This window comes from Lolium rigidum, chromosome 7 (assembly GCF_022539505.1).
Source record: "Lolium rigidum isolate FL_2022 chromosome 7, APGP_CSIRO_Lrig_0.1, whole genome shotgun sequence".
Taxonomy (NCBI): domain Eukaryota; kingdom Viridiplantae; phylum Streptophyta; class Magnoliopsida; order Poales; family Poaceae; genus Lolium; species Lolium rigidum.
The window spans coordinates 46977977-46997894 of NC_061514.1; the positions used below are offsets into that span (position 1 = coordinate 46977977).

At 44.0% G+C, this 19918-nt stretch overlaps 3 protein-coding genes across 3 annotated transcripts; all 3 read left to right on the forward strand.

Moving 5' to 3' along the window:
* The first annotated feature begins 257 nt into the window (after window positions 1-257).
* LOC124677022 (kinesin-like protein KIN-14H) lies at window positions 258-5636 on the forward strand. The gene is made up of 17 exons (XM_047213026.1): window positions 258-529; window positions 652-876; window positions 972-1116; window positions 1469-1578; window positions 1666-1785; window positions 1868-2071; window positions 2178-2387; window positions 2465-2539; window positions 2625-2771; window positions 2900-3041; window positions 3134-3243; window positions 3744-3902; window positions 3998-4200; window positions 4280-4361; window positions 4561-4665; window positions 4756-4860; window positions 4958-5636. Exons 1-17 carry the CDS (start codon window positions 494-496, stop codon window positions 5135-5137), a joined length of 2358 nt encoding a protein of 785 aa, XP_047068982.1. The 5' UTR covers window positions 258-493; the 3' UTR covers window positions 5138-5636.
* A 605-nt stretch (window positions 5637-6241) lies between these two features.
* On the forward strand, window positions 6242-7635 carry LOC124675289 (thioredoxin-like protein CXXS1). Its single transcript, XM_047211355.1, has 3 exons — window positions 6242-6620; window positions 6835-6957; window positions 7275-7635. The coding sequence occupies exons 1-3, from the start codon at window positions 6507-6509 to the stop codon at window positions 7443-7445; spliced, it is 408 nt and encodes a 135-aa protein (XP_047067311.1). The 5' UTR covers window positions 6242-6506; the 3' UTR covers window positions 7446-7635.
* A 1501-nt stretch (window positions 7636-9136) lies between these two features.
* LOC124671271 (uncharacterized protein Os04g0629400-like) lies at window positions 9137-9496 on the forward strand. Its single transcript, XM_047207661.1, has one exon. The coding sequence runs from the start codon at window positions 9137-9139 to the stop codon at window positions 9494-9496; it is 360 nt and encodes a 119-aa protein (XP_047063617.1).
* Window positions 9497-19918: the final 10422 nt, after the last annotated feature.

Below are 19918 nucleotides of genomic sequence, written 5' to 3' on the forward strand. Positions count from 1 at the left end.
TGCCGACTCCCCGCGAGGCCGGCGCCGCACCAGGAAGGGGCTGCGAGGCCGGCCACCAGTGGCACAATCGCAAATACTTCGAGTTTACCCGGTCCCCAACGGTACCCCCGGCCCGGACCCCGTGGAGGTGTTCAAAATATTTCGAAAGAGGCAGCGCCGCTGCGTCCCCTTCCTCTGCCCCCCTCCCTGTCCGGCCATCTCGGGCTTCTCGCTCATCAGATCCGAGCGCACCGCACGGGAGATTAGTTCGGCCGGCGAGCTCCTTCCAGCTCGCGCGCGGTTCGTTCCGGGAGCGAGCTCCTTTCTTCGATCCAGCGCTGTCGGCGCTTCAAAGCCACGCACAAAAGATTCCGCTGCCTTCCAGTCCACTCCATCCCCGAGAGAAAGCTCCCTTTCCCCCTTCCCACCCACCGCCACCACTCACTCACCACGAGAGACCACTGTTTCACGCACCAGTAGTATTAACCCCTAATCCCGATTCTAATCTGAGGCCATGGCGTCCTCCCTCACGCCGCGCAGCCCCTACCCGGTGAGTCTCCAATCCTCATCGCGCTCTCCGCCGCCAATTCTTTCTTTTCGTTTCTTGGCTCGCCGGATTTCTTTCCTTTCCTCCGCCGGTTTTCTAATCTCTAGCGCGTGGCGGTGTCGCAGAAGGAGAACCTGGGCAGCGCGCGCCGGGGGATGGGGCTCAAGGCGCCGCCGCGCCGGAATGTGCTCTCCGCGATCAACAACGGCGGGGTCAACGGCTCGCCGGCGCCGTCCGAGGGCGGCTCCGAGGCAGGGGCGGCCGCGCCCGCGGTCGAGTTCAGCGGGAGGGACGACGTGGAGCGCCTCCTCGCCGAGAAGATGAAGGGCAAGTCCAAGAACGACTACAAGGTGCCTTCTTCTCCAGTTTCTTTCTGTTATAATCTTTTTTCAGTCAGAAATTGCGAGTGTGGTTTCTTGAATTGGTTGGGTTTGTGCGCGCGCAGGGGAGGACGGAGCAGATGAGCGAGTACATCAAGCGCCTCAGGGCCTGCATCCGCTGGTACGTCGACCTGGAGGACGGATACCTGGCCGAGCTGGAGAAGCTGCAGGGGCAGATCGATGCGGAGAATACCCGGCACACAGAGTTTGGTAATACACTCTCTATATTGCTCCTAGAGCCTCCTATATTTGTTTGATCCCGTGAGGAGTTCGAAAATCAAAATGACCCATTTGTTGCACATGTTGTTGTACTGTTTGGTCATCAATTCATAATCTGCTGATGTTGAACTACTGACCGTTGCACAGAGTTTGGTACTGTGTTATTCTAATGCTTCTGTCTCCTCCTTTTGTTTCTGTTTCATCGTACCGCAAATAAATCTGACGCATTTCTAGTGCATTGTTTGGTCGTGAATTTATCTTCTGTGGTGTTAATAACGCCATCCACAAATGCAAAACTATGCCCTCTTCTCACGATTTAATCTTCGTTCGATTGTCTTTGCAGAGGCTCAGCTCAGTGATGCCTTTCAAGAGCTCATAGCTGCAAACCTAGAGATGACAACACGGTGCAATTCACTGGAGGAAAGCTTCAACAAGGAGAAGGCCGACAGGCTGGTCAGAACTCTCACCATCTTATTACGTGCTTAATGGATACAGACTTGAGGCACGACTTCAATAATTTCTCGATATTCAAACTGGCAGGTTGCCGAAGAGTCTTATGAGAAGGAAAGGCAGGAAAGGGAGTCAGCGGAGGCTTCACGGGACGTGCTGATGGTTGACCTTGAAAGGGTTACTCACGAGGCAAAGCGGTTTAGTGAGCAGGTACAGATCCTAATTATGATGTCTTTACATGAGTTCCTGTCATAGATAGATCCTTAAGCTAATTGTTCAATTTGTGAACTAGCTGAAAATGGTCCAAGACACGAATAAGAGGCTTCAGGAATACAATGCCAGCTTGCAGCTATACAACAGTAATCTTCAAGCTGATACATCAAAGAATGGAGAAACTATTTCAAAGTTGCAAAGGGAAAAGAGTGCAATGATGGAAGCCATGACTAATTTGAAAGATCTCAACAACTCAATCAAGAACCAATTGGATTCTTCAATGGTAAGTTTTCTTTGTGGCTCAACTAAAAATTGTATGCTTTAGTATTTTCAGTTAACTCTTTCTTTCATGTATTGATGTATTTCGCAATATATTTTTACTCTTTCAGACTTCCCAGAAAGAAGCAATTAGAGTGAAAGAAGAACTTAGAAAAGAAGTAGAGTGCCTCAGAACCGACTTACAACAAGTTAGAGATGACCGCGATCAGTCCGTTGCTCAAGTGAATACCTTGACAGCTGAGCTAGCTATCTACAGCGAACAGGCTAGAACGTCTTCAAAAGACTGCGCGGTTTTAACTTCAAAAGTGTCAGCCTTTGAGGTTTGTGCTGTCAATTCATTTGGTACATTTTCATGTGACTGCTTTTTCGCTTGGCTTATCATTATGCTTGTTTTCAGGAAACGTGCAATTCACAGCAAGAACAAATTGAAATATTGCAGAACCACCTTGCAGATGCCACTGAGAAGCTCAAGGTTTGAAAAGCATATTATGTAGCACTTCTTTTTTCAATATATTGTAACATCCAGTGAAGATTGATATCACTATTTACTTATGCAGCATGCTGATGTGACTGCAATCGAGGCGATGACAGGATATGAAGAACAGAAAGGGACAATTAAAGATCTGGAAGAGCGTTTGGCATATGCAGAGTTTCAAATCATTGAAGCTGACAAGCTACGAAAGAAGTTGCACAATACCATATTGGTAATACTTACATAACATGTGTTGGGGTTCTCATCTGTTGGACTTAACCTGTTGTAGCCAAGTCATAAACAAAGATTAAAATGCTATGCATATTTCTATCTTGGTATTAATTGGGTTCTTATTTGCAGGAACTAAAAGGGAATATTAGGGTATTTTGTAGGGTTCGACCCCTTCTGTCTGATGGTGATTCTAAGAGTCAGGAAGAAGCCCTGATTTCTTATCCATCATCCGTGGAAAATGCTGGGCGTGGTATCGAGTTAATTAATCAAGGTGAATATGCCTATTCATGCTTTCTGCTGGTTATATAAAATAATTTCTCCCATAAATCTAACAATAAGATCTTTTGGTTTTGCCTTTTATAGGTCAAAAATGTTCTTTTTCGTATGACAAGGTTTTCAGTCATAGTGCTTCACAAGATGATGTGTTTGTGGAAATGTCGCAGCTTGTTCAAAGTGCACTTGACGGATACAAGGTAACAACTTCTTGTCACAAACTTCATTGTAGTCGCTTTGTCTGGTTGGAAGTGCCATTCTTATTATTATAGTAATTGGGCAGTATCTTATGTTTAGAAATGTAATATTTTATAGTATTTGGAAAATTCCACTGGTACCGTTGTTCTTTCAAAGCAATAGGTGAAACTATTGTACTGATTTACACACATGCTGAATTGTATATCCACCGCTGTCACATATCAAAAAATTTACTGTACTTTCACCAAACCACAAGATACCATAGAAACTCAATGTAATATGCATATCCTCTTACAAGTGCTGATTCTTGTGCTTCTGGGGTATGCTGAAAAATCATTATCTAATTTTCAACATTCTAATCACTCGTTTATCACTATCATCTTATATTTTCAGCTTATTTGCAGACTTCAAGAGTTTCTTTATGCATGTCTCTGTGCATTTGTTAGTTCGTTCAGTTATGTAATACTACTTGTTATGCTAAATGTACCTTGTCATGGCGCAGGTATGCATATTTGCATATGGCCAAACAGGATCTGGTAAAACGTATACGATGATGGGTAAGCCAGGGCGTGAACAGAAGGGCATTATACCTCGATCTTTGGAGCAAATTTTCAAGACTAGCCAATCTCTAGAATCTCAAGGATGGAAGTATTGTATGCAGGTCAGTTCAAGCGTGGCATTACATTCTAGCTTCTGAAATCTTGTATTATTCATATTGTTACTAAGATCTTTACTAATATTGTATCTTATATACAGGCATCAATGTTGGAAATATATAATGAGACAATCCGTGACTTGTTAGCACCAGGGCGCCCAAACAGTGTTGAGATGTCTGCCGGTAAACAATACACCATTAAGCATGATGCTCAGGGAAACACAACAGTCTCCGATCTTACAACTGCTGATGTTTTCAGTACTGCTGATGTGACGTCTCTCCTAGAGAAAGCCTCTCATAGCAGGTGATCCATATTGACAGTATATAAAGCTTCTGCTGTACAATTTCTATTGAATCTGATTTGGTGCACCACTTCTGAACAGATCTGTCGGTAGGACCCAAATGAATGAGCAATCTTCTCGGAGTCATTTTGTTTTCACTCTAAAGATATTTGGATCAAATGAGGTAGGTCTTTTTTCTCATATTTGAGTGCAAGACGAATGGTGTGGAACTATGCAAACTTGCCAGGCCAATAGCTACAGACTTGTAGTGTATTGTAATATCTATGCTTGCCATATTTACCAAGAATCGCTAGTTTTTTCAAAATTTCTACATATTAAGTGAACATGGATATTGAGAACTGAGAGTATATGTTTATTTGCAGAGCACTGGCCAACAAGTACAAGGCGTGCTTAATTTGATTGATTTGGCCGGGAGTGAGCGTCTTGCTAAAAGTGGCTCGACAGGTGATCGATTGAAGGAAACACAGGCGAGTATTTCAGCATGAAAGGTTTGACTATATATTCTTGGGATTGGATCATTCCATGGATTTTAACCGTCCTGTTTGCTGGTGTTTTAGGCAATCAATAAGAGCCTGTCAGCTCTCAGCGATGTTATCTTTGCGATCGCGAAAAACGATGACCATGTGCCCTTCAGGAACTCGAAACTTACATACCTCTTGCAGGTAAATGCACTCTACAGAATTGACCACTGTATAAACTGGCAATCTTCATTGTACATGCATGTTAAACAGATTCTTACACGCGAGTTTACATTTGCAGCCTTGCCTCGGCGGGGACTCGAAGACGCTTATGTTCGTCAACATAGCGCCGGAGGCGTCCTCCGTCAATGAGACGGTCTGCTCTCTGAGGTTTGCCTCCAGGGTGAATGCCTGCGAGATCGGGGTCGCAAGACGGCAAACGCAGGCCCGATCCTCGGACTCCAGGCTGAGCTACGGGTGAAGTGTCTTGATGATCATCATAACGTGATACCTAATGAGATAATGTGATGCATAATGAGTCGGCTTGTTGGCTCACTTAGCCACAAGCTGGCGACTCGCTGCGGCTGGCCTCTTGTAACATGTACAGTAGGGAGAGCGCCAGAGCATGCGCCGTGACAGCGAGTGAGAGAGCAGGAGAGGAGAGCCTGATCCCTGCCACGTTTTCCCTTGTAGCTGATTTGAGATTTTGGGTAATGTTAACTGGAGCTGTATTCTTTCTTGATTGACTGCGTGCAGCAGCAGCGACTCTTCTGAATTAGTAGTGTTTCTTTTGCCGGGCAGAGAGCTCCAGGGTATCATGAATGAATTGATGATCCTGCGGTGACCGGCTTGGTAACCTTTTCATACAATATATGGTGCTGCGTTTTCATGTGCTGCGGTGGAATGTTGATCCTGAATGTGCAAGTATCAAGGTGTGTCTGTAACTCTGCACTTGTCTTTGTTGACCATTGTTTCTGTTAGATGGTCGTTCCTGTTATGAAGGTCCTTCCACTGAACAGCTCAAGTGAAATCATGCTCTAGAAAATGGGGAAAGAAAGCTCATGTCTATCAGTCTATTTTATACTATCAGAGTGATGAAGATAGATGTCAGGTTAGAAGAAGCTAGAAATACGAACACCGCATTAGAACTTACAGTGTGCTGACAAAAAAACTTGCTGTCAAGTCTCAAGCTGTTTGCTCAGATCCAGCGGCGAGCTAGCATACGTAGCTGCTGGATTCCAGAAGCAAGAGTGTTACTACTCGCGAGTGCACCGTGACGAGGGTCTCCCAGACGGCCCGCTCTCTCCAGCCATTTGACCAGCTCAACCGATGCTGCTATTTTAAAGCGAGCTCTCACCTCATAGCCATTCCTTTTTCTTTTCTTGACGAAGGAGACACAAACGCATCGTGTCGACATGCCACGTTCCGTACGTCACAGGGTCTGTTTTTATCTTTACATACAAAAAAAAATCGTCGTCGGGTAAGTAATATCTTTGGGGTGGTCGACATAAACCCTTATAATGCCCCTTGATGAGCTGCATCAGCTACCACGGTCCCGATTCTGGAAAATATCAGAACCATCCAGCCAGAATCAGAGGCAGGACCGGACCCACCCACGGCTGGGGAGAGGGGGCCTGCAGAATATAATCCTGCGCTCGTCGTCGGCGTATCTCGTGCGAGCACGGCAGGCGCACGTAGTGGATTGCCAATTCTTCATTGCCTTTTCTCGCTAGACAGCCTGTGATTTCCATCTTTCTTCTTCTTCTACTTCTTGCTGTGGAAAGAGCCTTGAGGAGGCGGCGGCGGCGGAGACCAAGAACAAGGAGAGAAGGTTCTGGTCTGTTGTCGAGATGGATGTGGAGATCCAGCAGCCGCAGGAGGTGGGCAAATCCAGGGTCGTCAAGGTGGACAAGGACGAGGCGTGGGAGCTCTTCACCACCCAGGCCAGCAACGAAGGCCGAACTGTGCGTACCCGATTCTTTGCATACTTCTTCTTCTCCCCCTAACCCTAATTTCTTGTTGGTACTCTGCCCAAATCTCTGTTTTCCTGTTCATTGCAATTGATGACAAATATGCAGGCCCGATGATTACTGTTTTCTGCATCTGAAATGCTTTTTTCTTCTGCACTGAAGAGTTGACGTTACTTGTAGTATTATATCATCCATCTATGTTGTGCAGGTGGTTGCTCACTTCGGGGCGTCGTGGTGCGTCACGTCCCTCTCCATGAACTACAAGTTCGAGGAGCTCGCGCAGACCCACCCCGACAAACTCTTCCTCTTCGTCGACGTCGATGATGTCCAGGTTATTTGTTGATCCCCCGATTCTTCTCGTCCTACGGCATGTTGTTTGTAATCTTCAGCAGAGCAACACACCTTTTTTTTTCCAACCACAAAATTAAGACTGAACTTTCTTCAGAGAAACGGATGTGATGTTTCAACCTCGTCCCTGAAGATAATGTTTAAATCATAAACTGATGTCACTCATTTCTCACACAAACAAAACGTAATCCACACTAGTTAGCCACTTAGCTGCACTGAAGATGTCCCAGTATTTTCGCAAAAAAAGAAGAAGAAGAAGTCCCAGTTAAGCTATGCTAAGCTGCAAATGATGGTGTGCAGGGTGTGTCTTCCAAGCTGGGGGTGAAGGCCATGCCCACCTTCTTCCTCATCAAGAGCAAGGAGGTGCTGAAGAAGATCGTCGGCGCCAACCCGGACGAGCTTGCCAAGATGGTGGAGTCATCCGCCGACGACTCTGCCGTCACCACTCTTCCTGACATAGTCATCCAATAATACTAGGCGTTTGCCTTGTCTGAAACTGCTTATCTTGCTTGCTTCCGGTGTGACTCTGAATCTGATTCTGATGGGTGTTAGAGAGGAGGAGAACTTGTGTCTTGGGTAGGATTGTTTGGTCCTGCGACTTTGACTTACTTTCTGAATTGTTATTATGCATATGTTCAGTGTGACTTCACTTGGCTGTTAATATCGTTGTGTCTGGTGCTTTCCTTTTCGTTTCTTTTTACCCATGCCGCCTCTCTGACGATGGACTTAAGAAATGCTGTCATCGGACTGTGAAAGTAAAAGTCCCCAAGATAATTTAGTCATTATCCTAAACTTTCCTAGATTATGTCAGTAGCTGGGTGGTGCTGCTAGCTTGTTAGGTTGTATCATATCAACCAATCTCGGTGTTACTACAAGTGCATCTGAATCAAAAGGATTCCCAGCCTGTGTCTTGGGTAGGATTTTATGGTCCTGCAACTTTGACTTACTTTCTGAAAGGTTACACGCTCCTTCTATTTTTGTTATTGGGTTTATTTAAAAGATGGATTAGCGTGGGCACACTTGGCTGTTAATACTGTTTTGTCTGACAGGTGTTTTGCTTCGCATTTTTCTTCTTCTTTTTTGCTCTACATGTGAGAGTTCCCAAGCGTCCTCTGCAGGTGAACTTCAGAAAAATGCTATGATCTCTGCACTGAGCCACTGCAAAAAGTACAAATCCCCATATAAAAATAATTAGTCATACTACTAAAGTTTCCGAGATTTTGTCAGTAACTAGGTAGTACTGTATCATATTGTCAATCTCGGTATTAGTACAAGTGCATCTGAATCAAAAGGATTCCCACCGTACCTAACCACCTTGGATGAAGCGAACAAAACTGCAAGCTGTTTGTTGGCCCAAGGCAGCATGTGACACAGCCACTGAGGTGTTGGATTCATCTCTGATTCTCTGTGCCCCAGATTAATATTTCGCCTTCCATAAAGAAAAAAAAAAGAAAAGCTTCAAAAGGATGAAGAAGAGATAGAAAAGGTGAATCATTATTGGAGAAACTTTCTTTTGTTAGCTGTTGCGCATTGTGTATTTGTGTCCTATGTACACCTTTTGAAGCAGTAATCCCAGAACTCTAGCTCTGTCGGCAGAGCAAGACTCATCAGGTCATCACTAACAGTAAATCAGAATTATGAACTGCTACACAACAGAGTATTCGGCATAACTTGTATTGACCTCAGACTCCGTACACCTCCTCCTCCTAATAGTAAATTTTTGGTTGAGCAATCTCATGTTCTAGCCGTCAATGGGAAGGTAACATACGTACCTGCGTCAGACTACAGAGCACACGGACTGGCACATCCACAGATACACTTAAGTTGTGCATACAAGTATATGTAAGTCAGTAACTGACTGACATAAATTTACACTGGAGTACACTGCCTTGAGGTTTCTAATCTTTTTCTCCCAATGTGTGCACGTGAAGCCATGCACGAGTGCTCAAACCGACAAGCAGCACCAGCACCAAACAACAAAGCGAGGAGGCCGCTGAGCCAAGTGCTTCCTCCTCTGGACTGGACCCTCTCTCCTTCCTCTCTGTACGCGTGCGCCATTTCTGCATGTTATTGTGACTTGAGAGAGATACAGTGAGAGAGTGGTAGCTAGACGGAGAAGAAGACCATACACAGCGAAGAAGAGATTTTCCTCACTCGGTCCGATGTGCTGCTACGTGGGCAAAGCCACCAAGATCTTCCTCTGCATCGTCACGGCGCTGCTCCTCGCGGGCCTCGTCCTCGGCTTCGGCCTGGCTCGCCGGACGCTCTGGGGAGCCCGGAAGGCCGAGCCGGCGTGCCAGTGGCCACGCTGCAGCCAGCAGCAGCCAATCTACGGCGAGCCGCTCCTCCCGGCAACGGCCACCACCGCGCCGCCGTCCAACCCGCTGACGGAGCCGGCCGTCGCCGTATTCCCCGGGTTCGTTGCCTCCTCCACCGCCGTGCCACCGGCGACTACGAGCGTGCCGGTCTTCGGGCCGCCCAGCCCGTTCTCCGTCGGCCCCGGCCCCTCCTCACGTCCTTGAGAAGAGCTGATGGCTTGGTCAATTTTGGTCCGTGTTTTTACTCCGAAAGTTTAGAATTTCTCCTGATTTTGACTCGTTTCGGATGGATATTCGGTGAATTCTTGTTGTACTACCTCGCTGTGAACTCTGAATACCTGTGGTTAGGTGTTACTCTCCTGGTTTCGTTCGATCCACGAGTACTTCATCTGTTTTCTATTACTAGCAAAAAAGCCCGTGCGTTGCACCGGGATAAGCTAAAACACAATAGCTCTAGTGAAACAAACACTTCTCGTCCGTGCCACCATGGAAGAAGTTGTTCATGTTTCTCCTATTCATGACGAATATATGACGACCACGACGGGAGAGTAAATTTGCAAACACAATAAGACGTTAAATCATCTCCTTAAAATTTACCATTATATGTTTTTTAGGCCAAACTTTGCCCTCTAAATGTTTGCTCCCTAACAAAATGCTGAAACTTGCAAAAGAAAATTCAGAAACGTGCATGGCTTGGAGGATGCATGGGATATGCCCATGGCCATAACCCATGTACAATTCATGAGTTATGCCCATCATTTTTATCTTGATATTTGTGTAATTTTAAATTTGGATGACATTGAAAATCTATTCCACATCTCATAGATTGCATCACTTTGTTCGGAAAAGATACATGCAGTGTATTCTTAAAAAAAACATGTATTAAAATGTCTAGGCGCTATATATCCTAGTTCCAAAACAAGGAGCCTTTTTTGAAAAAAAAAATACATGTAGTGTTTGAATAGATTTGCAGCGTTTATATTCATTCTAGTTCAGAATTCCTGCGTTCGTGCTCTGTTAAAACAGAAGAAAAAATGATGCCATCCATATACTCCATATGTGGATGAAGGTATGCACTGCAAGCGTTAAGTTGTTCGAGAAGCTCCGGTAACCACACAACATTGCAAAAATAATATTTATGTCGATGCAAATGTAGTATGCGGAAAGGAAGCTGTCTGTCATGCAATCTAATTCAAATGCGTGGCCGGCCAGAGGAAATAACTGGTAATTACGTACCAGTTCGTGGCCGAGATCGTGATACTTTTGCGACTGAATTACAGAGCATCTAAGAAACATTGGAGCCGCCCAGTGGTTTTTTTCTGCAGCAATCGCTGGTCGTCATCTCCTTTTCCACACGAGAGGCAATCAGCTAAATCCCCAAATCCCAATCGATGTTGCATCTCTCGATCGAGAAATTCCCCTGACGCGAATAGCTCATCTCGTTCCCTGGCGCAAATAGCCCGTCTCAGTCCCGTCCCTGTGGTCAACCGCCCAGCCTGCTGCCGCCTCCGTACGACCAACGCTGGCGACGAGAAACGGCCGCCAGATTCCGCAAGAAAACGGCCGCCAACGCTTCTTCTCTCCATGCCCGCGAGCTGCCCTCCTGCAGCCACACGTCGCTGCACCAGCCCCAGTCTGGAGGAGGGTGGGGCGGCGCGGCGCACCGTAGGACCGAGGGGGGCGATGCGGAGCCGGTTGTTTTGCCTGTTCTCATTGGTGGCCTCCTCAAGGCGTGTGTTGGCCTCGTCCTTGGTCATGGCCTGGGGCGTTTCCTTGGATTCTTTGAGGCCGGGAAGTCCTAGACCTTAGCGAGATGCGGGTGGAGCGCGGAGGCGTCGGCGGCGGCCGCCGGGAGAGGAACAAATCTGGACGCTCTTGGTGGGGAGGAGGAAAAATAAGACTGAACTGGTACGGTGGCAATTGACTGTATTATGCGGATTGGTGGGAGGGCAAAATCGTCCGAAAAAATGTTGGACGAAAATTTTGGCAGAAACCTTAGCTCCTTTATTATTAGGTATAGAATTGAGTTTGATTTAGTGCACATATATGTTTACTACTCCCCCGTCTCAGTTTACTAGTCTTCCCCTTATCCTTAGGTCGTCAATTTAACCTATATAATTTAAAAATTATATCATTAGAAAATAGGACATTTAAATTTTGTAACGATATAATTTTTATAACATATAACTAATGCTAATTTGATCAAATTTGCGACTTAGAAGTACGCGCACGCCTAATATAAACTGTGAGAGAGGGAGTACTTCTTTACTAGGACACTTACATGCGAGTTTTCACTTGAGGGTGTTGGTAATTAATATTAGCAGGGTGAAATGAATGGGCTCACAAATAAGATATCAATGTGATAAGTAATTAAAAAGCAAAGAACGGAAATGAATTTGCGCTCCTGGAGACATGCCTTGGTACTGTGCCACGCGAACGACTACGCCCGCGTTGAGACGATCTCTAGGTCTCCCAGCCGCCTCCCGCACCGCCGTTCTGCCTCGCTTATGTGGCCTTCGGGCCATGGAGGCGGGGTGGATTTTGGCCCCCGTCGGCGGGAGGGCTCTATTTACCTAGTTTTTAGGGTTTTAGTTTGGTAGGGCGGCGCTCAGGTGGTGGCGGCGGCGTCTTTTCCAGTAAAGTCTCTCCGGCTTCAGCTCCATCTCGACGGCGATGTCGAGAATCTTGTGGGAGTGGTGTGGTTCTCGAGGATTTCTTCTGGCTCAGGAGATTTCCGTATCTTCATGGAGCTTCATCGGCGGTTAGTCCTTCTTCTTCGTCTCCGGGACGGATGTGGTCTTCTTGACCCGTTCGGCGACTTCCTGTCCGCAACCAACAACGTCAGGTCGTCTCAGGGAGGAGCAGCGGCGCGCCGTCGACACAGTCTGGAGGTTGAAGATGAAGGGCATCTCAAGAATTTCGTTGTAATTTTTGTTTTTGTTGAGGTGTTTTGTACTGTTCGATGTTTCTCTTAACTCTAGGGTTCTATTCGCAAAAAAATGTGATACATAATTACTCCCGCCATCTTAAAATATAAAGCATATTTTTCACATGGTTTTTGATGCATAACTTTGATCACTAATATATACAAAATTATATGGCTTTAGAATGTGTAGATGACATTGCTGCATTTGTCTTGTAAATCTCTTTCATTTTTAATATATTTATATAAATTTTATAGACATATTATCAATATAAATATCGCATGTGAGTTTGACCAATGAATTTTAAAGTTATAAGTTGTTGACGAGCGTATTTTAAGGGCGACTTATATTTTAAGTGTAAGGGTACATTGCCCCTATGTGTGGTTTTGGTAATTAATGACAACCCCTATGGACTAATGTTTTCATTGAGTTTATATGAAGGAATATTCCATAGGTACTACTTGTATTCCATGTGTTGGATTCAAGTATGGATGCCATGAAGATAAAGGTATACCTTGGGTATTGGCATCAAGATCATCGGTTATGAAGATACATATGTGATATGATCAAGAAGAAGAAATGAAGATGGAGTTCTTATGTGGAACTCAATATTAGCCATGCTCTATCTTATGTGAGTATGAGAAGATACAAGGATTGAGTTGGGCAAGTTCAAGATGAGCATCTCAAGTGGATCACATGTTTGAAGCTTGCCAGTCCATTTTGGTGATAATGGACATGTGAAGATGTGCATCAATGGAGCTTTCCCATCATAGTGTATGGGGGAGTATTTGTGAGTCTTCACGAAGCAACATTGATCAAGTGAGGCATTCCGGCTTGTGTAGAGCTTGAAGAGTTATCATCAAGATCAAGCGGGATGCGCAAGGCAAAGGTATGGCCTTGCTAGGTTTTTTCCTTTTACCGGTCTCAAGGTGGATGTTGGGAGACCGGATTATAGGATAGATAGCCGCACTATCAAGAGGGGCTTTCGGTTGGGTAACTTGATCACATCGTCTTAGGGAGCTCAACCCTTTGCATACTTTGCATATCCTTATTGCTTCTTGGTGTTTCTCCGTGTGAGGTTCTTGAGCTTGTTGCTAGCTTTACAACAAGCCCAAGTTCATCGAAAACGGAGTCCGCATGCATCTTCTATTGCGTTTTCGAGGTTGGGTGATTTTACAGGTTATTCATGATATAAGGTTCTACCTTTTATATTCATGATAAAATCCCCTCCTACAGATTCTTGGGTTTTCACTTTCTATTAGGTAGCATTCGTTGTTATCTTCCAAACAAAATTGGTTTCATGTTAATCGGAGTTCGGGAGCAATAGTTATTAAAGAAAAGGTAAAGAAAAGAAAAAAAGGGGACGGCTGCCCGGTCTCCGACCGGTCGACCGGGCCACACACCGGCCCACCCGGGACAGCCCCGGTCTCCGACCGGTCAACCGGCCCGAGCGCCGGGCAGCCCAGCTCCCGGTCCGGTCCAACCGGAAACTTGACCGGGCCGCTTCTCGGACCGGCGGCCCACCCGGCCCGCACCCCCGTCGCGCCCCGCGCGGCCGGCAATACGCGCCGCCCGGCGCTGGCCGGGCCGCCGGCGCTCACGCGGCTTGGGCCGCCGCCGCCCGAGCAGCTTGGGCCGCTCCCCGCGCGGCCTCGGGGCCTTCCGCCGCCCGGCGCGGCGCGCGCTCGCCACGGCCGCTGGTCCGGCTGGGCCGGACCCCGACCGGCTCGGCCGGCCACGGCTCCGGCCAACCGGCCGGGCCGCCGGTCGGGGACTTTTTCTCGGCCCGTTTTTCTGCCTATTTCTTTGTCTTTTCCCCCCCAACGGTTATTTCTTTCTCCCTTGCTATAAATACCTTTCTCCTACCTTGAGACAACTACTTCTTCCCATTCTCTCACCTCCATTGTTGCATTTGAAGAAGTTGCTCTCTCTCTTGTTCCCCCCATGATTCTTGCTCATATTTGAGGATTTGAGAGAGGAGATCTAGATCTACACTTCCACCAAACCAATTCTTCTCTAAGTGAGGGAATCTCTTGGGATCTAGATCTTGGAGTCTTTAGTTGACTTTCCCCCTTGTTCTTCCTCTCCAATCTCATCCTAGCATTCGTTGCTTTGGTGGGATTTGAGTGTGAAGGACTTGAACACCTCCGGTGTTCTTGCTTTGCATCATTGCATAGTGTTGAGCTCTCCACCACGATTAGTTCGAGTGAGAGACCGTGAGCTTGTTACTCTTGGAGGGAAACCTCCTAGTTGGCTTGGCGGTTGGTGCTCCGGTGATCTCTTCAAGAAGATTGTGAAGAGGCCCGGGCTTCTCCTTCGTGGAGCTTGTGAAGTGGTTGTGGAGCTTGCCATCTCCGGAGCGGAGGAAAAGCTAACCATAAGGAAAGGGCCATTATCCTTCGTGGGTGTGGTTCGGAGAATAGGGTGAGCCTTCGTGGCGCGGGGAATCCTTCGTGGGACCTCCACTCCTCCAAACGTGACGTACCTTGTTGCAAAGCAAGGGAACACGGGAATACATCCTCGTCTCCCGCGTGCCTCGGTTATTTCTATACCCGAGCTCTCTTTCCTTGTGATAGCCATCGTGCTTGAAGTACATATATCTTGCTATCACTTGTGCTACATATATCTTGTGCCTATCTTGCTTAGCTCTAGTTGCTATTGTTACACTTAGTTGAGCTTAGCATATTTAGGGTTTGTGCTTGTAAACTAAACGATAGTTTAATTCCGCATTCATACAAGACAAATCCGCAAGAGTTTGTAATTGCCTATTCACCCCCCCTCTAGGCGACATCTCGATCTTTCAATTGGTATCGAGCAAGGTCTCTCCTTGTTTTAGGCTTCACCGCCTTGAGAGTAAAGATGTCGGCTAGTAATTTAGTGCACAATGACACAATTATCTTTGTTGGCACAAATTATCATTTGTGGCGAAATTGCTTGCTTTGTAAACTTCGGACCTTGTGTCCAAACATTGAGCAATTTCTAGATGTAGGTTTTTCTCCTCCGATGGATTCTCAAAATCTATCTTTAGAGGATGAGAAAAACTTACATCTTGAAGCTCAAGTATCTAATGAGCTTTTATTCTCTTTGAGACCCGATTTTCGTAGGTTCTTGATATATATAAAGCGAAAATCGTCTCATGAGATGTGGATCAAGCTTAAGGAAATGTTTGGTGGATCCACTTCTCAATTGGTCGGTGGTGACTCCGAGGAGCTCTCTTTCCCTTCACATCATGAAGAGCTCCAAGTTGCTTCCACCTCCGGTCGTGATGATATATCATCTTCTTCCACTTCACCAACGTGTTGCAAGACACAAGGTAATGATATGGTGAGTGGTGAGGGAAATTGCTATGTTGATATTGTGCTCATTAGTGATGACTCTTCATCTCTATCTCATTGCAATGGTTCCTCTTTGGACTTAAACACATCTTGCATTGAAAATAATCTACATGCTTGTGTTGATAGTTCTTGCATATCATGTGTAAATTGCTTACATAGATCTCATGAGGATATGCTTGCCTTGTCTTGCTCCCATAATCAAAATGCTTCTATTTCCTCTAGTTGCTTGTTGACTAACAATGTAGAGGAAACCGAACACTCTATGGATCAAGACATGATTTCAAATGAGGATTCAAGAATACCTTCATCTTCATCCTCCGGTATACACATGTGCCTTATGGCAAATGGATCAAAGGTATCTCCTACTTTGACTCCTAACACATCCTCTAATGATGAGAGTGATGATGATGATAATGATGAAGAACATAATACCTTGGTGCATGATATGGCAATGGTATATGCTTCTCTTCGTGGTAATAAAGAAGCTCGTGCTTATCTCGAACACTCTATGGATACCTTGAATAAATATAGGGAAACCATAGTGGATTTGGAGTCCCATATTGAAAATGGGGAAATGAGATTCACTCTCCTCAAGCATGAGCTAAAAGATGAGAAGCATACTAATTTCATGCTTACACAAAAAATTGAATCCTATATGCATAAAAATGAGAAAACTATTGTTGATGCTTGTGCTACTAACTCTACTTCTTGTGAAGCATCTATCTTAAAGGAGAATGTTGAGTTAAGGGCTCAACTTGAGTTTCTAACTAGCAATTGTAGGGAATTGGAAGAAAACAATAAAACGCTCTCACACTCTCTTGAGGATCTTCTAACTTCCTACGATGAGCTAAAGTTAGCTCATGAGGCTAGTATCACTAAGGTAACATCTTGTGAGCCTCATGTGGACATTAGCACAATCTCTACCCAAAATGTTATATTGCCATGTGCTAGTCCTTGTAATCCATCTAGTCAAACTAGTGATACACCTTGTGTTGGATTACTTGATTTGCCTTGTTGCTCTAACAATGAAGCTTCTACTTCCTCTAGTACTTGTATTTCTACTAACCATGTAGAGGAAATAAAAGAGCTCGAGGCTCAAGTCCTTTCTTTGAAGAAAGACTTGGAAAAGCGTCATGAAGGGAAATCCGCACTTGACAAGATGCTAAGTGTGCAACAATCCCCCAATGACAAGAGTGGACTTGGATTCAACTCCAATAACAAGAACAAGTCCAATAGCAAGAGCAACAAGAAGGGCCAAGACAAAGTCAAGGATCCGGCCAAGTTGGTTTGCTTCAAGTGCAAGGTTGAAGGGCATCATGTTAGATCATGCCCATTGAAGAAGAAGAAGCACTTGAGTGAGAAACAACAAGGGAAACAGCCACAAGGTCAAGGTCAAGCTCATGCTCGACCTCAAGGTGAAGATAGGCCACTTCCCAAGAAGAATCAAGATAATGTTCCCCAAGAGAAGAAATCAACAAAGAAGAGAAAGGGGAACATTTGCTACTTATGCCGTGAGAAGGGGCACTTTGCTTCTTCTTGCTTAAGTGGTACCTTATCTAACCCTATAATTGTTGATGATGATTATTCTCTAGGGAAGGATAAGGATGGCAATGTGTTTGCCAAGTTTGTTGGAACTCAAAGTGGTTTCAAGAAAAGAACCATTTGGGTTGCCAAGCCTATTGTGACTAATCTCTTAGGACCCAACTTGGTTGGGGACCAACAATCTCAAACTTGATCAATAGGTACAAATGGAGGGCATTAGAGACTTGGCTACTTCATGAAGAATTAAGGGATCTTCATATATTATATTTTTTACCAAGCCAAGTCGTATGGATTATCATCTATATCTTATATCCAATGTTCCTTCTTGCGGTAACTCATACTTCAACTCTTCATGTTTATTGTAAGTTACTTGCCCTTTTGCATGTTTGGTTTTGTACCAAATATGTGTATGTATGTGTTGTGTCTTACTTGCTTATCTTGTGTGTTCAAGTATGTTTGTTTGACTCACCATATACTTGTGTATTGTTTTGAGCCTAATGCATTTTGATGATATCTTATTTGGCTCTCTTTGAAGTGATTAATGGAACATCCCATTTTGGGGGAGTGATATGCTTTGTGCATCTCTCTTTCTTTAAAATGTGTGTACATGGGTACCACCACTTAGTATTGATATTGCAAGATTATCTAGTCACTATGTGGTGTGCCATACTCATGAGAAATTCAAATTCTAAATATCCATTAATCATCTCTAGTTGAATTTTAGTTGCCTCTTGTTTAGAAGAAATGTTTTATCACATCATGGGGGAGTAATATGTTTTGTACATATCACAAGCCTAGAAAATGTGAACATATGAGGTTATGCCACTTAGAGTTGATGCTCTTAATTATCTTGTTCCTAGGTGGCATGTTTGCTCAAACAAGCTCCATTCCTAATAAAAATCTTTTATTACTCATCTTGTGGGTTCTTGTTTGAATAAGAAATTCTTGGTGCGGTTTTTCCTCAAATACATATCTCTATATCTTATTTGGGACACCGTTTGCCTCAAGTTATTCTAATCATTGCCGTGCGTGATTGTGTGACTAGTTGAAGTTATCAAGAATCTTCATCCGTGCATAGTGCTTAATTATATATATACTTATCCTATGCCTTTATTTGTGAAGTTGATCCTTACTATCATTGTCAATTCACCACCGGAAATTATGTCCAATATACTCATTGTCTTTGACAATTGATAACCTTGTATGTGGTTGAATTCATGGATCATCTTCACCTTGGATTGCTTCTTATTGTCTTATTTTACTTCCAACAAATCTTTGTTGCTCCCATGTGTCTTCCTTGTCCCTTTGAAAAATCTTTTGATAAATTCTCTTGATTCATATCAAGTGTTTGTTTTGGAAGACAAACCTTTTTCCTTACGGTACATTGTGCCATTGTGAAAAGTGTATAGGGTTTGGTTTATTTTGTTTGAACCTTGCTCTTTTGGGGAGTTTGCTATCTCATTCCTTCTTACATATTCTATTAGCTTGAATGAGATAAATCTTTGAGCATGTTTGCTTTATTTCATCCTCTATGCTCAATGGTTTCTTCTTAGTTCACTTGTTGAACTTTGTTGAACAAATCTTTTGTGATTTGCTTCTTAGATATAATTTGGACAACAAATTTGTTTTGTGACACCTATATGCCTTATTTAATTCCTTTGGTGTTTTGTCCAAAGTATATCTTTCTTGGATCTTTAAAAGTTTTGGTGCATGCTTATATGTAATTTGTTTATACTTGTAGCATGCTTGCTTTCTTTCGATCCATTATGTAGGATATACTCCATCAAATCCTAAATGGCTAAGATGTGCATGAAATTCAAACTTCATCTAAATATGCACATGTTTATATGGAGTGTGTCCTATATATTGTGGTTAGTCTAACCATGTTGGACCCAATAAGTTTGGGGACCAAGATGTACTTGAATTTTGTTTTAGGTACATTTGAGATGCAATGGAGGCTTGTCTCATCTATAAGGAAGGTGTTGTCACCATATGAAAATTGGAGTCAAGCTAGGATGATCGATGAACTATTATCTACCACATCATGCCATTGGTATCTCGGTAACAAGTATCTTTTTCATGCATACTCATATAGCATCCAACCTCTTGTAGGTTGCATCTTGGCATGAAATTCTTTATTTCGAAAATATTGCGATTCTTGAAAAATCCTTTTGAAGAAAACTTCTTATTGTACATTTGAGTAATTTGAGAAGATGCATATGATAGGAATATATATATATATATATCATGTTTATGATTCACCTATCTCAAATATGCCCTCTAGCAATTTATTGCATATCAATTCCTCAAAGAGCTCTTATGTGCAATATTGATGAAATTGCGAAATAAATCCATATTTATGATACTTGTTGCCTTTCTCAAAACACTCCAACTAGCTTTACTTCCCTTATTGTTAGTTGTGATGTTTTTGAGATTTAACTTGGTTGAAGCTCATTCATATACCATAAGTGAAAGTTGGAGCCATAGGCTATATATGCTTTTTAAGCAAACATCCTTGGTATATTTTATGACTTCATCTTGGATATCATATCTTATCTATTTTGTTAACTTCTTGTGTGTGCATGTTTCTTTATGGATCACTATGTCCACTTTAGAAACTTATATACATGAGAGCGTTAATCCATCATCTTGATATCCTTGTTCTTTGCCAACCATCTTTTACCCTTTTGTTTTTAGTGATGTTGGTAAAGAAGATTTATGAGTGCTTGGTTTACTTGTTTTTCTTCATGCACTCATATCTCGTAATTGTTGGACTAAAGTTGTTCTTGATAAGCATATTCTCTTTATCCTAGTTGCGTTCTAAA

Bases quoted from the DNA above. Each gene is read 5' to 3' on its own strand.
- LOC124671271 (XM_047207661.1), top strand. From the start codon at position 9,137: ATGTGCTGCTACGTGGGCAAAGCCACCAAGATCTTCCTCTGCATCGTC.
- LOC124675289 (XM_047211355.1), top strand. From the start codon at position 6,507: ATGGATGTGGAGATCCAGCAGCCGCAGGAGGTGGGCAAATCCAGGGTC. The intron at 6,621-6,834 runs GTGCGTACCCGA...TATGTTGTGCAG, and splicing joins CCAGCAACGAAGGCCGAACT to GTGGTTGCTCACTTCGGGGC. The intron at 6,958-7,274 runs GTTATTTGTTGA...GATGGTGTGCAG, and splicing joins TCGACGTCGATGATGTCCAG to GGTGTGTCTTCCAAGCTGGG.
- LOC124677022 (XM_047213026.1), top strand. From the start codon at position 494: ATGGCGTCCTCCCTCACGCCGCGCAGCCCCTACCCG. The intron at 1,786-1,867 runs GTACAGATCCTA...TTTGTGAACTAG, and splicing joins CAAAGCGGTTTAGTGAGCAG to CTGAAAATGGTCCAAGACAC. The intron at 2,072-2,177 runs GTAAGTTTTCTT...TTACTCTTTCAG, and splicing joins ACCAATTGGATTCTTCAATG to ACTTCCCAGAAAGAAGCAAT.